Below are 21,084 nucleotides of genomic sequence, written 5' to 3'. Positions count from 1 at the left end.
TACGGGACTTGCTGTAAATACGGACTTGCTGTAAAAACTGGACTTACTGTAAATACTGGACTTACAGTAAAAACTGGACAAAATACTGGACTTACTGTAAATACTGGACATACAGTAAATACTGGACTTACTGTAAATACTGGACTTGCTGCAAATACTGGACTTGCTGTAAATACTGGACTTACAGCAAATACTGGACTTGCTGTAAAAACTGGACTTGCTGTAAATACTGGATTTACAGTAAATACTGGATTTACAGTAAACACTGGACTTACTGTAAATACTGGACTTGCTGTAAAAACTGGACTTGCTGTAAAAACTGGACTTACTGTAAATACTGGACAAAATACTGGACTTACAGTAAATACTGGACTTGCTGCAAAAACTGGACTTGCTGTAAAAACTGGATTTATAGTAAATACTGGACAAAATACTGGACTTGCTGTAAAAACTGGACTCGCTGTAAATACTGGACTTGCTGTAAATACTGGATTTACAGTAAACACTGGATTGACTGTAAATACTGGACTTACTGTAAAAACTGGACTTGCTGTAAATACTGGACAAAATACTGGACTTGCTGTAAAAACTGGACTCGCTGTAAATACGGGACTTGCTGTAAATACGGGACTTGCTGTAAAATACTGGACTTGCTGTAAATACGGGACTTGCTGTAAATACGGGACTTTCTGTAAATACGGGACTTGCTGTAAAAACTGGATTTATAGTAAATACTGGACTTGCTGTAAAAACTGGACTTACAGTAAATACTGGACTTGCTGTAAATACTGGACTTACTGTAAAAACTGGATTTACTGTAAAAACTGGACTTACTGTAAATACTGGACTTACTGTAAAAACTGGACTTGCTGTAAAAACTGGACTTGCTGTAAAAACTGGACAAAATACTGGACTTACTGTAAAAACTGGACTTGCTGTAAAAACTGGACTTGCTGTAAAAACTGGATTTATAGTAAATACTGGACAAAATACTGGACTTGCTGTAAAAACTGGACTCGCTGTAAATACTGGACTTTCTGTAAATACTGGACTTGCTGTAAATACTGGATTTACAGTAAACACTGGATTTACTGTAAATACTGGACTTATTGTAAAAACTGGACTTGCTGTAAATACTGGACTTGCTGTAAAAACTGGACTTGCTGTAAATACTGGACAAAATACTGGACTTGCTGTAAAAACTGGACTCGCTGTAAATACGGGACTTGCTGTAAATACGGGACTTGCTGTAAAATACTGGACTCGCTGTAAATACGGGACTTGCTGTAAATACGGGACTTTCTGTAAATACGGACTTGCTGTAAATACGGGACTTGCTGTAAAAACTGGATTTATAGTAAATACTGGACTTGCTGTAAATACGGGACTTACTGTAAAAACTGGACTTGCTGTAAATACGGGACTTAATGTAAATACTGGACTTACTGTAAAAACTGGACTTACTGTAAAAACTGGACTTGCTGTAAATACTGGACTTACTGTAAAAACTGGACTTACTGTAAAAACTGGACTTGCTGTAAAAATTGGACTTACTGTAAATACTGGACTTAGAGTAAAAACTGGACAAAATACTGGACTTACTGTAAAAATTGGACAAAATACTGGACTTACTGTAAATACTGGACTTACAGTAAAAACTGGACAAAATACTGGACTTACTGTAAACACTGGACTTACAGTAAACACTGGACTTACTGTAAATACTGGACTTACTGTAAATACTGGACAAAATACTGGACTTACTGTAAATACTGGACTTACAGTAAAAACTGGACAAAATACTGGACTTACTGTAAATACTGGACTTTCAGTAATTACTGGACTTACTGTAAATACTGGACTTGCTGTAAAAACTGGACTTATAGTAAATACTGGACAAAATACTGGACTTGCTGTAAATACTGGACTTGCTGTAAATACCGGACTTGCTGTAAATACCGGACTTACTGTAAACACTGGACTTACAGTAAACACTGGACTTACTGTAAATACTGGACTTGCTGTAAAAACTGGACTTGCTGTAAATACTGGACTTGCTGTAAATACTGGACTTGCTGTGCAAATACTATTATTGCTGTGTAAATACTAGACTTACAGTAAATACTACACTTGCTGTAAAAACTGAACTTACTGTAAATACTGTAGTAAAACACTGCACACACTGCACACACACACACACACACACACACACACACACACACACACACGTATTACACTAAAAATACACAAAACACGACTCGGGTGGAGTCGCCACGTTTTTGGTGAGAATCTGGATAAAAGAGGTTCCGGTTTGATGGAGTCCGACCCTCAGAATCCCAAAATGGAACGGGCCACCTGCTGGTGCACTTGCACAAAAGTGTTTCAATTCCTTTTACAATTGTAATAGTATTTAACTTATATTGAACTTGTATGACAGTGTTTAACTTCCTTTTACACTTGTAATAGTGTTTAACTTTTATTAAAATTGTATGACTGTTTAACTTAATTTTACACTTGCATGAAAGGGTTTAACTTATTTTTGCACTTGCATGAAAGTGTTTAACTTCCTTTTACACTTGTAATATAGTGTTAACCTTATATCAAATTGTATGACAGTGTTTAACTTATTTTTGCACGAAAGTGTTTAACTTCCTTTTACACTTGTAATAGTGTTTAACTTATATTAAAGTTGTATGACAGTGTTTAACTTCCTTTTACACTTGTAATAGTGTTTAACTTAGATTAAAATTGCATGAAAGTGTTTAACTTCCTTTTACACTTGTAATAGTGTTTAACTTATATTAAAATTGCATGACAGCGTTTAACTTCCTTTTACACGTATAATACAGTGTTGAACTTATATTAAACTTGTATGAAAGTGTTAAACTTACTTTTACACTTGTAATATAGTGCAAAACTTCTTTTTACACTTGCAATATAGTTCAAAACTTCTTTTTACACTTGCAATATAGTGCCAAACTTCTTTTTACACTTGCAATACAGTGCCAAACTTCTTTTTACACTTGCAATATAGTGCCAAACTTCTTTTTACACTTGCAATATAGTGCCAAACTTCTTTTTACACTTGCAATATAGTGCCAAACTTCTTTTTATACTTGCAATATAGTGCCAAACTTCTTTTTACACTTGCAATATAGTGCAAAACTTCTTTTTACACTTGCAATATAGTGCCAAACTTCTTTTTACACTTGCAATATAGTACTAAACGTCTTTTTACACTTGCAATATAGTTCAAAACTTCTTTTTACACTTGCAATATGTTGCTAAACTTCTTTTTACACTTACAATATAGTGCCCAACTTCTTTTTACACTCGCAATATGGCGTTAAACCACTTTTTACACTTGCAATATGGTGCTAAACTTATTTTTACACTTGTATAAGCATGTTGAATGCTAAAATGTGACTAGTTTCCAAAGAGAAACCCGATCCAAATTAGACAAGCTTAAAAGGTTACAGTTCTAAAAAACACACAAAAGTACAGTAATGTAAGTACAGTAATGTCAGAGTACAGTAATGTCAGTGTACAGTAATGCAAGTACAGTAATGCAAGTACAGTAATGAAGGTACAGTAATGTCAGTACAGTAATGTCAGAGTACAGTAATGTCAGTGTACAGTAATGCAAGTACAGTAATGCAAGTACAGTAATGAAGGTACAGTAATATAAGTACAGTAATGTCAGAGTACAGTAATGTCAGTGTACAGTAATGCAAGTACAGTAATGCAAGTACAGTAATGAAGGTACAGTAATGTCAGTACAGTAATGTCAGAGTACAGTAATGTCAGTGTACAGTAATGCAAGTACAGTAATGCAAGTACAGTAATGAAGGTACAGTAATGTCAGTACAGTAATGTCAGTGTACATGATGCAAGTACAGCAATGTAAAAGTACAGTGATGTCAGTACAGTAATGTCAGTACAGTAATGCAAGTACAGTAATGTCAGTACAGTAATGTCAGTGTACAGTAATGCCAGTGTACAGTAATGTCAGTACAGTAATGCAAGTACAGTAATGTCAGTACAGTAATGTCAGTACAGTAATGTAAAAGTACAGTAATGTCAGTACAGTAATGCAAGTACAGTAATGTCAGTACAGTAATGCACGTACAGTAATGAAAGTACAGTAATGTTAGTACAGTAATGTAAAAGTACAGTAATGTCAGTGTACATGATGCAAGTACAGCAATGTAAAAGTACAGTGATGTCAGTACAGTAATGTCAGTACAGTAATGCAAGTACAGTAATGTCAGTGTACAGTAATGCAAGTACAGTAATGCCAGTGTACAGTAATGTCAGTACAGTAATGCAAGTACAGTAATGTAAAAGTACAGTAATGTCAGTACAGTAATGCAAGTACAGTCATGTAAAAGTACAGTAATGTCAGTACAGTAATGCACGTACAGTAATGTCAGTACAGTAATGTAAAAGTACAGTAATGTCAGTGTACATGATGCAAGTACAGCAATGTAAAAGTACAATGATGTCAGTACAGTAATGCAAGTACAGTAATGTCAGTACAGTAATGTAAAAGTACAGTAATGTCAGTACAGTAATGTCAGAGTACAGTAATGTAAGTAAAGTAGTGTCAGAGTAGAGTAATGTAAGTACAGTAATGTCAGTACAGTAATGTAAAAGTACAGTAATGTCAGTGTACATGATGCAAGTACAGCAATGTAAAAGTACAATGATGTCAGTACAGTAATGCAAGTACAGTAATGTCAGTACAGTAATGTAAAAGTACAGTAATGTCAGTGTACATGATGCAAGTACAGCAATGTAAAAGTACAATGATGTCAGTACAGTAATGCAAGTACAGTAATGTCAGTACAGTAATGTAAAAGTACAGTAATGTCAGTACAGTAATGTCAGAGTACAGTAATGTAAGTACAGTAGTGTCAGAGTAGAGTAATGTAAGTACAGTAATGTCAGTGTACAGTAATGTCAGTGTACAGTATTGCAAGTACAGTAATGCCAGTGTACAGTAATGTCAGTACAGTAATGCAAGTACAGTAAGGTCAGTACAGTAATGTAAAAGTACAGTAATGTCAGTACAGTAATGTAAAAGTACAGTAATGTCAGTACAGTAATGTAAAAGTACAGTAATGTCAGTACAGTAATGCAAGTACAGTAATGAAAGTACATTGTCAGTACAGTAATGCAAGTACAGTAAGGTCAGTACAGTAATGTAAAAGTACAGTAATGTCAGTACAGTAATGCAAGTACAGTAATGGAAGTACATTAATGTCAGTACAGTAATGTAAAAGTACAGTAATGTCAGAGTACAGTAATGTAAGTACAGTAGTGTCAGAGTAGAGTAATGTAAGTACAGTAATGTCAGAGTACCGCAATGTCAGTACAGTAATGCAAGTACAGTAAGGTCAGTACAGTAATGTAAAAGTACAGTAATGTCAGTACAGTAATGTAAAAGTACAGTAATGTCAGTACAGTAATGTAAAAGTACAGTAATGTCAGTACAGTAATGCAAGTACAGTAATGAAAGTACATTGTCAGTACAGTAATGCAAGTACAGTAAGGTCAGTACAGTAATGTAAAAGTACAGTAATGTCAGTACAGTAATGCAAGTACAGTAATGGAAGTACATTAATGTCAGTACAGTAATGTAAAAGTACAGTAATGTCAGAGTACAGTAATGTAAGTACAGTAGTGTCAGAGTAGAGTAATGTAAGTACAGTAATGTCAGAGTACCGCAATGTCAGTACAGTAATGCAAGTACAGTAATGTCAGAGTACAGTAGTGCAAGTACAGTAATGTCAGCGTACAGTAATGTCAGTACAGTAATGTAAGTATAGTAATGCAAGTATAGTAATGTCAGTACAGTAATGTACAAGTACAGTAATGTCAGTACAGTAATGTCAGCGTACAGTAATGCAAGTACAGTAATGTCAGAGTACAGTAATGTCAGTACAGTAATGTACAAGTACAGTAATGTTATAGTACAGTAATGTCAGTACAGTAATGCAAGTACAGTAATGTCAGTACAGTAATGTCAGCGTACAGTAATGTCAGTGTACAGTAATGTCAGTACAGTAATGTACAAGTACAGTAATGTTATAGTACAGTAATGTCAGTACAGTAATGTCAGTACAGTAATGCAAGTACAGTAATGTCAGAGTAGTGAATATCAGAGGGAGGGGAAGGAAAGAAAGAAGGGAAGGGAGGGGCGGCTGTGGCCAGCATGTCCAATTTAGGGATGAGAAATGAGAGGGTAGACATGTGGTAATCATCATCATCATCATCATCCTCAGCATGAGAAACAAGACCAGCTCCATCAGAAAGTACGTCACACACCTGCAGCCTTCTCACCATCACGCCATGTGCAAGACATCTTGTCTAGCAGCTTTTTACCATCACAACTCATGTTCAAACTCACACTCCATCAATATACACATGAACACCAAACATGATCCACTTTACTTTAAACAACATCATTATAGCACCTCAGACTGCTCCTAGCTAGATGAATCACCACTTAGTGAAACTTGCTACACGTCTTAAAAAGGCTTGAGGCTCACTTTATCATGATGAGTCATGATGTGAAGTACAACAGTGTTGGGGGCCTCACAAGATCAAAATCCTGACTTATTATTAGCTATGCTAATGTTGCTAAGTGCTAACCTAGCATGGTTGTTAAAATGCAATGTTAGCATGTAGCTCATATAGCTATGCTAACGTTTTTAATCGGGCATTGTGTTAAAATGTAATGTTAGCATGTAGCTCATATAGCTACACTCGTGTTTTTAACCTAGCATGATGTTAAAATGTAATGTTAGCATGAAGCTCACAAAACTATGCTAATGTTGCTAACCTCGCATGAAGTTAAAATGTAATGTTAGCATGTAGCTCATATAGCTACGCTAATGTTTCTAAACTATCATGATGTTAAAATGTAATGTAAGCATGTAGCTCACATAGCTATGCTAATGTTGCTAAGTGCTAACCTAGCATGGTGTTCAAATGCAATGTTAGCATGTTGCTCATATAGCTACACTAATATTTTTAATCTAGCATGATGTTAAATTAATGTTAGCATGAAGCTCACATAGCTATGCTAATGTTGTTAACCACGCATGATGTTAAAATGTAATGTTAGCAACATTAGCATAGCTATGTGAGCTACATGCTAACATTACATTTTAACATCATGCATGCTAGCAACATTAGCATAGCTATGTGAGCTACATGCTAACCACGCATGATGTTAAAATGTAATGTTAGCATGAAGCTCACATAGCTATGCTAATGTTGCTAACCACGCACGATGTTAAAATGTAATGTTAGCATGAAGCTCACATAGCTATGATAATGTTGCTAACCTAGCATGATGTTAAAATGTAATGTTAACATGCAGCTCATATAGCTACGCTACTGTTTTTAATCTAGCATGATGTTAAATTAATGTTAGCATGAAGCTCACATAGCTATGCTAATGTTGCTAACCTCGCATGATGTTAAAATGTAATGTTAACATGAAGCTCACATAGCTATGCTAATGTTGCTAACCTCGCATGATGTTAAAATGTAATGTTAGCATGAAGCTCACATAGCTATGCTAATGTTGCTAACCTCGCATGATGTTAAAACATAATGTTAGCATGTAGCTCACATAGCTATGCTAATATTTTTAACCTAGCATGATGATAAAATGTAATGTTAACATGAAGCTCATATAGTTACGCTAGTGTTTTTAACCTCGCATGAAGTTAAAATGTAATGTTAGCATGTAGCTCATATAGCTACGCTAATGTTTCTAAACTATCATGATGTTAAAATGTAATGTAAGCATGTAGCTCACATAGCTATACTAATGTTGCTAAGTGCTAACCTAGCATGGTGTTCAAATGCAATGTTAGCATGTTGCTCATATAGCTACACTAATATTTTTAACCTAGCATGATGATAAAATGTAATGTTAACATGAAGCTCATATAGTTACGCTAGTGTTTTTAACCTAGCATGATGTTACAATGTAATGTTAGCATGAAGCTCACATAGCTATGCTAATGTTGCTAACCTCGCATGACGTTAAAATGTAATGTTAGCATGTAGCTCATATAGCTACGCTAATGTTTTTAATCTAGCAATGTGTTAAAATGTAATGTTAGCATGTCGCTCACAAAGCTATGCTAATGTTGCTAAGTGCTAACCTAGCATGAGTATGTTATTGGGACCTAAAAGAGGCGGAGCTAGCCCACGATGATGTCACAGTATATATATAAATGATGTGTGTGTATAGTAGAGTGCAGCATCACTCTGCCAGTGATGAAGTCATCACAGCTGGAGGCCTTTTCTCCTATCACGACATGTCTCTTCCATCATTCAACCATCTTACACCTCCCAAGATCTTCTTACACACTTCTCTTTCTTTGTGAGGCTTTGATTCACCTTTTCTTTCACATGCTCTTCTCCTTCAGGCCCTTGCAACCTTTCTGTCATCCAAAACTCTTGAAAATAAGTCCTGTAATATACTACATGTAGTTCTTATTTACCTTTCATTTGTTTTACTCTCAGTAAACATACTGTGTGTTAACTTTGCATTTTGACATCATGCTAGGTTAGCAACACTAGCATAGCTATATGAGCTACATGCTAACGTTACATTTTGACATCATGCTAGGTTAGCAACATTAGCATAGCTATGTGTACATGCTAATATTACATTTTAACACCATGCTAGGTTAGCAACGCTAACATAGCTATGTGTGCTACATGCCAACATTACATTTTAACATCATGTTAGGTTAGCAACACTAGCATAGCTATGTGAGCTACATGCTAACATTATATTTTGACATCATGCTAGGTTAGCAACACTAGCATAGCTATGTGAGCTACATGCTAACATTATATTTTGACATCATGCTAGGTTAGCAACACTAGCATAGCTATGTGAGCTATATGCTAAAATTACATTTTTACATCATGCTAGTTTAGCAACATTAGCATAGCTCTGTGTACATGCTAATATTACATTTTGACATCATGCTATGTTGCTAGAATAGCTATGTGAGCTACATGCTAACATTACATTTTGACATCATGCTAGGCTAGCAACACTAGCATAGCTATGTGAGCTACATGCTAACATTACATTTTGACACCATGCTAGGTTAGCAACACTAGCATAGCTATGTGAGCTACATGCTAACATTACATTTTAACATCATGCTAGGTTAGCAACACTAGCATAGCTATGTGAGCTACATTCTAACATTATATTTTGACATCATGCTAGGTTAGCAACACTAGCTTAGCTATGTGAGCTGCATGCTAACATTACATTTTAACATCATGCTAGGTTAGCAACACTAGCATAGCTATGTGAGCTACATGCTAACATTATATTTTGACATCATGCTTGGTGAGCAACATTAGCATAGCTATTTGTACATGCAAACATTACATTTTAACATCATGCTAGGTTAGCAACACTAGCATAGCTATGTGTACATGCTATTATTACATTTTGACATCATGCTAGGTTAGCAACACTAGCATAGCTATGTGAGCTACATGCTAACATTACATTTTAACATCATGCTAGGTTAGCAACACTAGCATAGCTATGTGAGCTACATTCTAACATTATATTTTGACATCATGCTAGGTTAGCAACACTAGCTTAGCTATGTGAGCTGCATGCTAACATTACATTTTAACATCATGCTAGGTTAGCAACACTAGCATAGCTATGTGAGCTACATGCTAACATTATATTTTGACATCATGCTAGGTGAGCAACATTAGCATAGCTATTTGTACATGCAAACATTACATTTTAACATCATGCTAGGTTAGCAACACTAGCATAGCTATGTGTACATGCTAACATTACATTTTGACATCATGCTAGGTAAGCAAAATTAGCATAGCTATGTGTACATGCTATTATTACATTTTGACATCATGCTAGGTTAGCAACACTAGCATAGCTATGTGAGCTACATGCTAACATTATATTTTAACACCATGCTAGGTTAGCAACAATAGCATAGATATGTGTACATCCTAATATTACATTCTAACATCATGCTAGGTTAGCAACACTAGCATAGCTATGTGAGCTACATGCTAACATTACATTTTGACACCATGCTATGTTAGCAACACTAGCATAGCTATGTGAGCTACATGCTAACATTACATTTTGACACCATGCTATGTTAGCAACACTAGCATAGCTATATGAGCTACATGCTAACATTACATTTTAACATCATGCTAGAGTAGCAACACTAGCAGAGCTATGTGAGCTACATGCTAACATTATATTTTGACATCATGCTAGGTTGGCAACATTAGCATAGCTATGTGTACATGCTATAATTACATTTTGACATCATGCTAGGTTAGCAACACTAGCATAGCTATGTGAGCTACATGCTAACATTACATTTTAACACCATGCTAGGTTAACAACATTAGCGTAGCTATGTGTACATGCTAATATGACATTTTGACATCATGCTAGATTAGCAAAGCTAGCATAGCTATGTGAGCTACATGCTAACATTACATTTTAACATCATGCTAGTTTAAAAACATTAGCGTAGCTATATGAGCTACATGCTAACATTACATTTTTACATCATGCTAGGTTTGCAACAATAGCATAGCTATGTGAGCTACATGCTAACTAGAAATCTCTCACAAGGTATTAAGAAGGTATTAAGTTGTTTTTTATGCTATATTAAAATATTTTAACCCATATTTAAGAACTCCTACCTCACATAATTGTATTTGACTAATAGATCTTCAATGATTGCTTGGTGTTAATGTTAGCCTTAGCCCACAAGGTTGGAATTGGGGGTTAAATCACCAAAAATGATTCCCGGGCGTGGACACCGCTGCTGCTCACTGCTCCCCTCACCTCCCAGTGGGTGGAACAAGGGTGATGGGTCAAATGCAGAGAGTAATTTCTGTGTGTGACTATCAGTGGTACTTTAACTTGACTTGAATGAGCATGAAAAAGTGTGACCTTTAAGTGAAGTTCTGTCCCGAACAGTTTTTGAGTCTGGAAGACTTTAAGGAGTCCCAGGCCAGCGGACTCTTAAGTCGGTCTTAAAAGTCGCCGCTCTAATCTGCAGCCAGATGTCTGCTCTGCTCTGCGTCCAAACACCAAGATCCCAGAAGCCTGGGAGTTCCGGGACGTCGGCCATCATCAGAACACACGGCATGTCCAAATAGTCTGTTCCGGGGTCAAACTGTGGCCAGCATTTTGTCTGAAAATGTTGCCTATCATTCAAAATCCTGATGTAAGACAAGAACACGTCTATTTTTTTTAATGCATTCTAACTCGTAACTAAACGTAAAAAGTCAGCTAACAATGAAGTTTGTTTAATTTCATTCATTTAAAGTGAAAAAAAAAAAGCCAAAAACCAGTGAAGTTGTCACGTTGTGTAAATGGTAAATAAAAACAGATTTGCAAATCATTTTCAACTTATATTCAATTGAATAGACCGCAAAGATAAGATATTTAAAGTTCTAACTGGAAAATGTTATTTTTTGCAAAAAGTAGCTCATTTGAAATTAGATGCCTGCAGCATGTTTCAAAAAAGCTGGCACAAGTGGCAAAAAAGACTGAGAAAGTTGAGGAATGCTCATCAAACACAGGTGAACAGGCTAATTGGGAACAGGTGGGTGCCATGATTGGGTATAAAAGCAGCTTGCGTGAAATGCTCAGTCATTCACAAACAAGGACGGGGCGAGGGTCACCACTTTGTCCACAAATGCCTGAGCAAATCGTTTAAGAACAACATTTCTCAACCAGCTATTGCAAGGAATTTAGGGATTTCCCCATCTACGTTCTGTAATATCATCAAAAGGTTCAAAGAATCTGGAGAAATCACTGCACGTAAGCCATGATATTACACACCTTGGATCCCTGCATCAAAAAGCGACATCAGCGTGTAAAGGATATCACCACATGGGCTCAGGAACACTTCAGAAAACCACTGTCAGTAACTACAGTTGGTCGCTACATCTGTAAGTGCAAGTTAAAACTCTACTATGCAAAGCGAAAGCCATTTATCAACAACACCCAGAAACGCCGCCGGCTTCTCTGGGCCCCGAGCTCATCTAAGAAGGACTGATGCAAAGTGGTAAAAGTGTTCTATGGTCTGACGAGTCCACATTTCAAATTGTTTTTGGAAACTGTGGACGTCGTGTCCTCCGGACCAAAGAGGAAAAGAACCATCCGGATTGTTATAGGCGCAAAGTGTAAAAGGCAGCATGTGTGATGGTATGGGGGTGTATTAGTGCCCAAGACATGGGTAACTTACACATCTGTGAAGGCGCCATTAATGCTGAAAGGTACATACAGGTTTTGGGGGCAACACATGTTGCCATTCATGGACGCCCCTGCTTATTTCAGCAAGACAATGCCAAGCCACGTGTTACATCAACGTGGCTTCATAGTAAAAAGAGTGCGGGTACTAGACTGGCCTGCCAGTGTGTGTGGCACATTATGAAGCCTAAAATACCACAACGGAGCATGCATCTCACCTGGATAGTAGAAGGCTGTGGTCATAAACCGAGAAGTTAGTTAACTTTGACATACACGAAAAGTTACCCTATACGAGGTTTATGAATAATTCTTCATCTAAACGGGGAGATATGACTCTCCCATGAGTTGGCGTCCCAGTGAACGCAGAAGTTGTACAGTAAGTGATTGTTTTTGTTATGTTCGTCGGCTCTCATGTAGTCTGCATGATTGATAACAGTTGTTGAATTATATATATATATATATATATATATATATATATATATATATATATATATATATATATATATATATAGATAGAACTTTATTGATTCCTTCAGGAGAGTTCCCTTAGGAAAATTAAAATTCCAGCAGCAGTGTACAGATTTCCTTTTTAAAAAGTAAAAAGTAAATAATAAATAATGGTAAGAAAACAACAAAATATACATTTTTTGGTTATTTATTTACCAAATTTGTAAACAATGGCTTTATCCTTTTAACATTGGGAACACTATAATAATTCTGCCCACCTTAATCAACATTAAACTGCCTCAAGTTGTTGCTCAGATTAAATAAAATGACAAAACTTTTCTTCTACATATAAAAAGTGCAACATAAACAGTTTCAACAACTCATCATGCTTAATTTACTACAGCTTTTGTAGCCTGTAGTTGATTTTTATTATGTAAATATTATATTTTTATCATCATGTGATAGCAGGGACCCTGCCATTCAAAACTAGGCTGCTGCATTACTAATGATTTATGTAACTATAGCTGAAAAAAATAGTACAATAGCAATAGGAGAGACTATTCATCCCTGAACACCATGGAGTTCATGTAGGCTTAATGATGCAGTTACATTATTATATCAACTATCAGAGACAGAAACTCTTCATTTAACATAATGTCCTTTTTTGCTGCTTCAACACAGCTCAATCAACACAGAAAAAGGTAAAGTGAAATAACAGACAGACAGGGCTTTGTTGTCCGTAACGCACGCACCAAAAAAGAGCAGTTCCCCTTTAACCGGTGACTTTTTAAGTGTCTTTAAAAGCTGAACTAATATCTAAAAACAATAAAAGTCTTAAAATGCTGCTACGCAAAAAGTTATTGATCTCACTGTTTTGTCATATACACCAAAAAAAAAAAAGTAAAAAAAAAAAAAAAAAAGGTGAATCGCTGGTAATAAGAATGACTAAATATTAAGGGCGCACAAAAAAAATATCTTCACATCCAAATTGCGATTCTCCTTCATCCCGATTGCATGATTAATAATTGTTGTTGAAGAGAAAAGCGAAGTTGTTGAGATTAATACACCACTTTATGCTTAAAATGAGCAAAACACGTAAACATTAAGTCATTATGACCGTGCCTGGCTGTTACTACATAACATATATACTTAAAGCATGTTTATAAAACGAAGGTATTTGCATCATATCCAAATTCAGATTCTCCTTTACTTCGATTGTAAATCGGGTCCTAATTTTCAAAAATCGGGAATCGAAAAAAAGTAACTTTAAAATTGTTTTAATCGTTTAAGGCCCTCTCCATGCAACCAGAAGTTGCTGTAACTTGTTCTGAAAAAGGTTCATTATAACTACACCAAATAACACGGTTTGAATCCAGAATTGATTCTGAATCAAATAGTCACCCCAGGAATCAGAATTAGATCCACTTGTTCGCTGCCCAAAGATTCACACCCCTATTATTAAATATGGTAGCACATTTAGGTTTTTACTGTTGAATATACTTTTTCAGTTAGAAACTGAGAAGTATGATCAAATAAGCTCTTTGATCACATGCTCTTTGATGCTTTCATATTCTTAACTGCCAAAGTAAAATAAAAAAAGTTATATTATGTTCAAATTGTACGATTTGTTGATGTTCTTCTAGTATACAGTCTAGTACACTGTATACTAGACTATTTATGTTATTCACATGTGAATAATGCTGTATAATAGACTATATCCTTCACATGTGAATAATGCTGTATAATAGAATGTATTTATATTATTCACATGTGAATAATGCTGTATAATAGACTGTATTTATATTATTCACATGTGAATAATGCTGTATAATAGACTATTTATATTATTCTCATGTGAATAATGCTGTATATAGACTGTATTTATATTATTCACATGTGAATAATGCTGTATAATAGACTGTATTTATATTATTCACATGTGAATAATGCTGTATAATAGACTGTATTTATATTATTCACATGTGAATAATGCTGTATAATAGACTGTATTTATATTATTCTCATGTGAATAATGCTGTATAATAGACTGTATTTATATTATTCACATGTGAATAATGCTGTATAATAGACTATTTATATTATTCTCATGTGAATAATGCTGTATATAGACTGTATTTATATTATTCACATGTGAATAATGCTGTATAATAGACTGTATTTACATTATTCACATGTGAATAATGCTGTATAATAGACTGTATTTATATTATTCACATGTGAATAATGCTGTATAATAGACTATTTATATTATTCTCATGTGAATAATGCTGTATATAGACTGTATTTATATTACTCACATGTGAATAATGCTGTATAATAGACTGTATTTATATTATTCACATGTGAATAATGCTGTATAATAGACTGTATTTATATTATTCACATGTGAATAATGCTGTATAATAGACTGTATTTATATTATTCTCATGTGAATAATGCTGTATAATAGACTGTATTTATATTATTCACATGTGAATAATGCTGTATAATAGACTATTTATATTATTCTCATGTGAATAATGCTGTATATGGACTGTATTTATATTATTCACATGTGAATAATGCTGTATAATAGACTGTATTTACATTATTCACATGTGAATAATGCTGTATTACATATATTCATCATTACATATGAATAATGCTGTATTACAGCATTATTCACATGTGAATAATGTAAATACAGTCTATTATAAAGCATTATTCAATGATATAATTACAGTCTATTATAAAGCATTATTCACATGTAAATAATATAAATACAGTCTATTATACAGCATTATTCAATGATATACAGTCTATTATACAGCATTATTCACATGTGAACAATATAAATACAGTCTATTATACAGCATTATTCACATGTGAATAATATAAATACAGTCTATTATACAGCATTATTCACATGTGAATGATATAAATACAGTCTATTATACAGCATTATTCACATGTGAAGGATATAAATACAGTCTATTATAAAGCATTATTCAATGATATAAATACAGTCTATTATACAGCATTATTCACATGTGAATAATATAAATACAGTCTATTATACAGCATTATTCAATGATATAAATACAGTTTATTATACAGCATTATTCACATGTGAATAATATAAATACAGTCTATTATACAGCATTATTCACATGTGAACAATATAAATATAGTCTATTGTAAAGCATTATTCACATGTGAATAATATAAATAGTCTATTGACATGTGAATAATATAAATACAGTCTATTATACAGCATTATTCACATGTGAACAATATAAATACAGTCTATTATACAGCTTTATTCACATGTGAATAATATAAACACAGTCTATTATACAGCATTATTCACATGTGAACAATATAAATACAGTCTATTATACAGCATTATTCACATGTGAATAATATAAATACAGTCTATTATACAGCATTATTCACATGTGAATAATATAAATACAGTCTATTATACAGCATTATTCACACGTGAATGATATAAATACAGTCTATCATACAGTATTATTCACATGTGAATAATATAAATACAGTCTATTATGAAGCATTATTCAATGATATAAATACAGTCTGTTATACAGCATTATTCACATGTGAATAATATAAATACAGTCTATTGTACAGCATTATTCACATGTGAATAATATAAATACAGTCTATTATACAGCATTATTCACATGTGAATAATATAAATACAGTCTACTGTACAGCATTATTCACATGTGAATAATATAAATACAGTCTATTCACATGTGAATAATATAAATACAGTCTATCACACAGCATTATTCACATGTGAATAATATAAATACAGTCTATTATACAGCATTATTCACATGTGAATAATATAAATACAGTCTATTATACAGCATTATTCACATGTGAATGATATAAATACAGTCTATTATACAGCATTATTCACATGTGAAGGATATAAATACAGTCTATTATAAAGCATTATTCAATGATATAAATACAGTCTATTATACAGCATTATTCACATGTGAATAATATAAATACAGTCTATTATACAGCATTATTCAATGATATAAATAGTTTATTATACAGCATTATTTACATGTGAATAATATAAATACAGTCTATCATACAGCATTATTCACATGTGAATAATATAAATACAGTCTATTATACAGCATTATTCACATGTGAACAATATAAATATAGTCTATTGTACAGCATTATTCACATGTGAATAATATAAATAGTCTATTGACATGTGAATAATATAAATACAGTCTATTATACAGCATTATTTACATGTGAACAATATAAACACAGTCTATTATACAGCATTATTCACATGTGAATAATATAAACACAGTCTATTATACAGCATTATTCACATGTGAACAATATAAATACAGTCTATTATACAGCATTATTCACATGTGAATAATATAAATACAGTCTATTATACAGCATTATTCACATGTGAATAATATAAATAGTCTATTATACAGCATTATTTACACGTGAATGATATAAATACAGTCTATCATACAGCATTATTCACATGTGAATAATATAAATACAGTCTATTATAAAGCATTATTCAATGATATAAATACAGTCTGTTATACAGCATTATTCACATGTGAATAATATAAATACAGTCTATTGTACAGCATTATTCACATGTGAATAATATAAATACAGTCTATTCACATGTGAATAATATAAATACAGTCTATCACACAGCATTATTCACATGTGAATAATATAAATACAGTCTATTATACAGCATTATTCACATGTAAATAATATAAATACAGTCTATTATACAGCATTATTCACATGTGAATGATATAAATACAGTCTATTATACAGCATTATTCACATGTGAAGGATATAAATACAGTCTATTATAAAGCATTATTCAATGATATAAATACAGTCTATTATACAGCATTATTCACATGTGAATAATATAAATACAGTCTATTATACAGCATTATTCAATGATATAAATAGTTTATTATACAGCATTATTTACATGTGAATAATATAAATACAGTCTATCATACAGCATTATTCACATGTGAATAATATAAATACAGTCTATTATACAGCATTATTCACATGTGAACAATATAAATATAGTCTATTGTACAGCATTATTCACATGTGAATAATATAAATAGTCTATTGACATGTGAATAATATAAATACAGTCTATTATACAGCATTATTTACATGTGAACAATATAAACACAGTCTATTATACAGCATTATTCACATGTGAATAATATAAACACAGTCTATTATACAGCATTATTCACATGTGAACAATATAAATACAGTCTATTATACAGCATTATTCACATGTGAATAATATAAATACAGTCTATTATACAGCATTATTCACATGTGAATAATATAAATACAGTCTATTATACAGCATTATTTACACGTGAATGATATAAATACAATCTATCATACAGCATTATTCACATGTGAATAATATAAATACAGTCTATTATAAAGCATTATTCAATGATATAAATACAGTCTGTTATACAGCATTATTCACATGTGAACAATATAAATACAGTCTATTGTACAGCATTATTCACATGTGAATAATATAAATACAGTCTATTCACATGTGAATAATATAAATACAGTCTATCACACAGCATTATTCACATGTGAATAATATAAATACAGTCTATTATACAGCATTATTCACATGTGAATAATATAAATACAGTCTATTATACAGCATTATTCACATGTGAATGATATAAATACAGTCTATTATACAGCATTATTCACATGTGAAGGATATAAATACAGTCTATTATAAAGCATTATTCAATGATATAAATACAGTCTATTATACAGCATTATTCACATGTGAATAATATAAATACAGTCTATTATACAGCATTATTCAATGATATAAATAGTTTATTATACAGCATTATTTACATGTGAATAATATAAATACAGTCTATCATACAGCATTATTCACATGTGAATAATATAAATACTGTCTATTATACAGCATTATTCACATGTGAACAATATAAATATAGTCTATTGTACAGCATTATTCACATGTGAATAATATAAATAGTCTATTGACATGTGAATAATATAAATACAGTCTATTATACAGCATTATTTACATGTGAACAATACAAACACAGTCTATTATACAGCATTATTCACATGTGAATAATATAAATACAGTCTATTATACAGCATTATTCACATGTGAATAATATAAATACAGTCTATTATACAGCATTATTCACATGTGAATAATATAAATACAGTCTATTCACATGTGAATAATATAAATACAGTCTATTCACATGTGAATAAAATACAGTCTATTAAACAGCATTATTCACATGTGAACAATATAAATACAGTCTATTATACAGCATTATTCACATGTGAATAATATAAATACAGTCTATTATACAGCATTATTCACATGTGAATAATATAAATACAGTCTATTATACAGCATTATTCACATGTGAACAATATAAATACAGTCTATTGTACAGCATTACTCACATGCGAATATTATAAATACAGTTTCCATGTGGCCCCCGATCTAAAATGAGTTTGACACCCCTGAGTTAGAAACTGAGAAGTATGATCACGTGGTCTTTGATGCTTTGATATTCTTCTTTGATATACTTAACTGCCTAAGTAAAACAAAAAATGGTATGCCTTTAGAGACTTATTCTACTGTCCACGACTGATCATCAGCACAAATAAAGTATGAAATGATGCTAAGCTAACGTTTATATTAAGTGTGCTAAGGGAAGGATCACGTGACTAAGACAAAAAACCGACACACCGGCCTCCAATTGCGATGATTAATTGCCTGCTTGATTGCAGTGAAGAACCTCGTTGAAAAAACATGACATTTAAGCCACGTTAGCGGTGATAAAGGCGCATTTTAAGCAAAGCTAGCAGCGAAACCCACAATAGAACCTCGTTGAAAAATCAGCACATTTAAGCCGAGCTAACAGCAATGAGAGAAAAAAAAAAACGTCGACTTACGGATTCGCAACTTGAGTCCCAGCCAGCTCCGAGGCGGCGACTTGTGAAGCGCGGAGTTCTTGGTCCACTTGTTGGGCACCATGGAAGCATGCGGCGCTTCTTCCTCCGCCTGGTGACGGTGAGAAGACGGCGGCAGAAGCCGGTAAATCCCTCCCGCAGGTTAGCGTGCCAGTCCGCTCCGACGCTAATTCGCTTAGCAGTCCTTAGTCCTGTCCGCGGACGTCCTCCATTGTCCAAAAAAAACAAACAAAAAACTACAAACACATCAGAAAAGTCTCACTTTTTTAAGCAAAACTCCACAAAAAGTCCAACTTTTTTTTTTTTAAGCACTTTGATGATGCGTTTAAGGAAAATCCGAAATAACGTCCTGGGTGCTGTTTTGTTTTGTAAAGTCCGTCAGCAGCCTGCGATAAAATATATATTTTAAACAAAAGTGCTGCTTTTTAAATATATATTAAAGAAAAGTGCTGCTTTTTAAATACATTTTAAAGAAAAAAGTGCTGCTATTATGAAATGTTCCCTCCGAACGAGCAAGCTGCTTCCATTCATTCACTGCGAGGCTGCACTGATGGTGGGCCGTTCGCGAACGATCCGCTTTTTCAAAAACCGGCTCTTTGAACCTTCTTTGAAGTTAAAAGAGCCGTTTTTTTTCCCCCTTTGTCTTTGTTTCTGCTAAATAAAAAAAAACCCACACGTGATTGGTCCAAAAGTGTGGTGCCGAATGTGTCGTCACTTTTATTTTTCTTCCACCTATTGTGGGCTACTTTTAGGTGTGCGTTAGCGCCACCTGCTGACACGGAGTGATAATGCTACATTTTAGGGGTGTCGAACTCCTTGTCATTGAGGGCCAAATAATTAATGAATTTGATTATTTTACATGTACAGCGTAAAAAATAAAAAAATAAAAATCTGTGGATTTTACCACTGTTTTTACGGATTTTTTTTTTTTTTTTTTACTGTAAAATACTTTTTTTTTTTTTTTAAAGTTAAAGTTAAAGTTAAAGTACCAATGATTGTCACACACACACGAGGTGTGGCGAAATTATTCTCTGCATTTGACCCATCACCCTTTATCACCCCCTGGGAGTTGAGGGGAGCAGTGAGCAGCAGCGGTGGCCGCGCCCGGGAATCATTTTTGGTGATTTAACCCCCAATTCCAACCCTTGATGCTGAGTGCCAAGCAGGGAGGTAATGGGTCCCATTTTTATAGTCTTTGGTATATTACTGTAAATAGA

At 33.5% G+C, this 21,084-nt stretch overlaps 1 protein-coding gene across 2 annotated transcripts in view; it reads right to left on the bottom strand.

The window, feature by feature from the left end:
- The window catches only part of plekhg5b (pleckstrin homology domain containing, family G (with RhoGef domain) member 5b), a 209,339-nt gene extending 188,605 nt beyond the window's left edge, over positions 1–20,734 (bottom strand). For both annotated transcript variants that reach the window (XM_061925156.2, XM_061925166.1), the window contains exon 1: positions 19,850–20,734. In XM_061925156.2, the coding sequence (XP_061781140.1) occupies positions 19,850–19,931 (82 nt within the window). In that variant the 5' untranslated portion in view covers positions 19,932–20,734. The remainder of the gene's footprint in view (positions 1–19,849) is intronic.
- Positions 20,735–21,084: the final 350 nt, after the last annotated feature.

The sequence above is a fragment of the Nerophis lumbriciformis genome, linkage group LG01, assembly GCF_033978685.3.
Source record: "Nerophis lumbriciformis linkage group LG01, RoL_Nlum_v2.1, whole genome shotgun sequence".
Classification (NCBI taxonomy): Eukaryota; Metazoa; Chordata; class Actinopteri; order Syngnathiformes; family Syngnathidae; genus Nerophis; species Nerophis lumbriciformis.
This window is presented reverse-complemented; position numbering and strand designations above follow the sequence as displayed.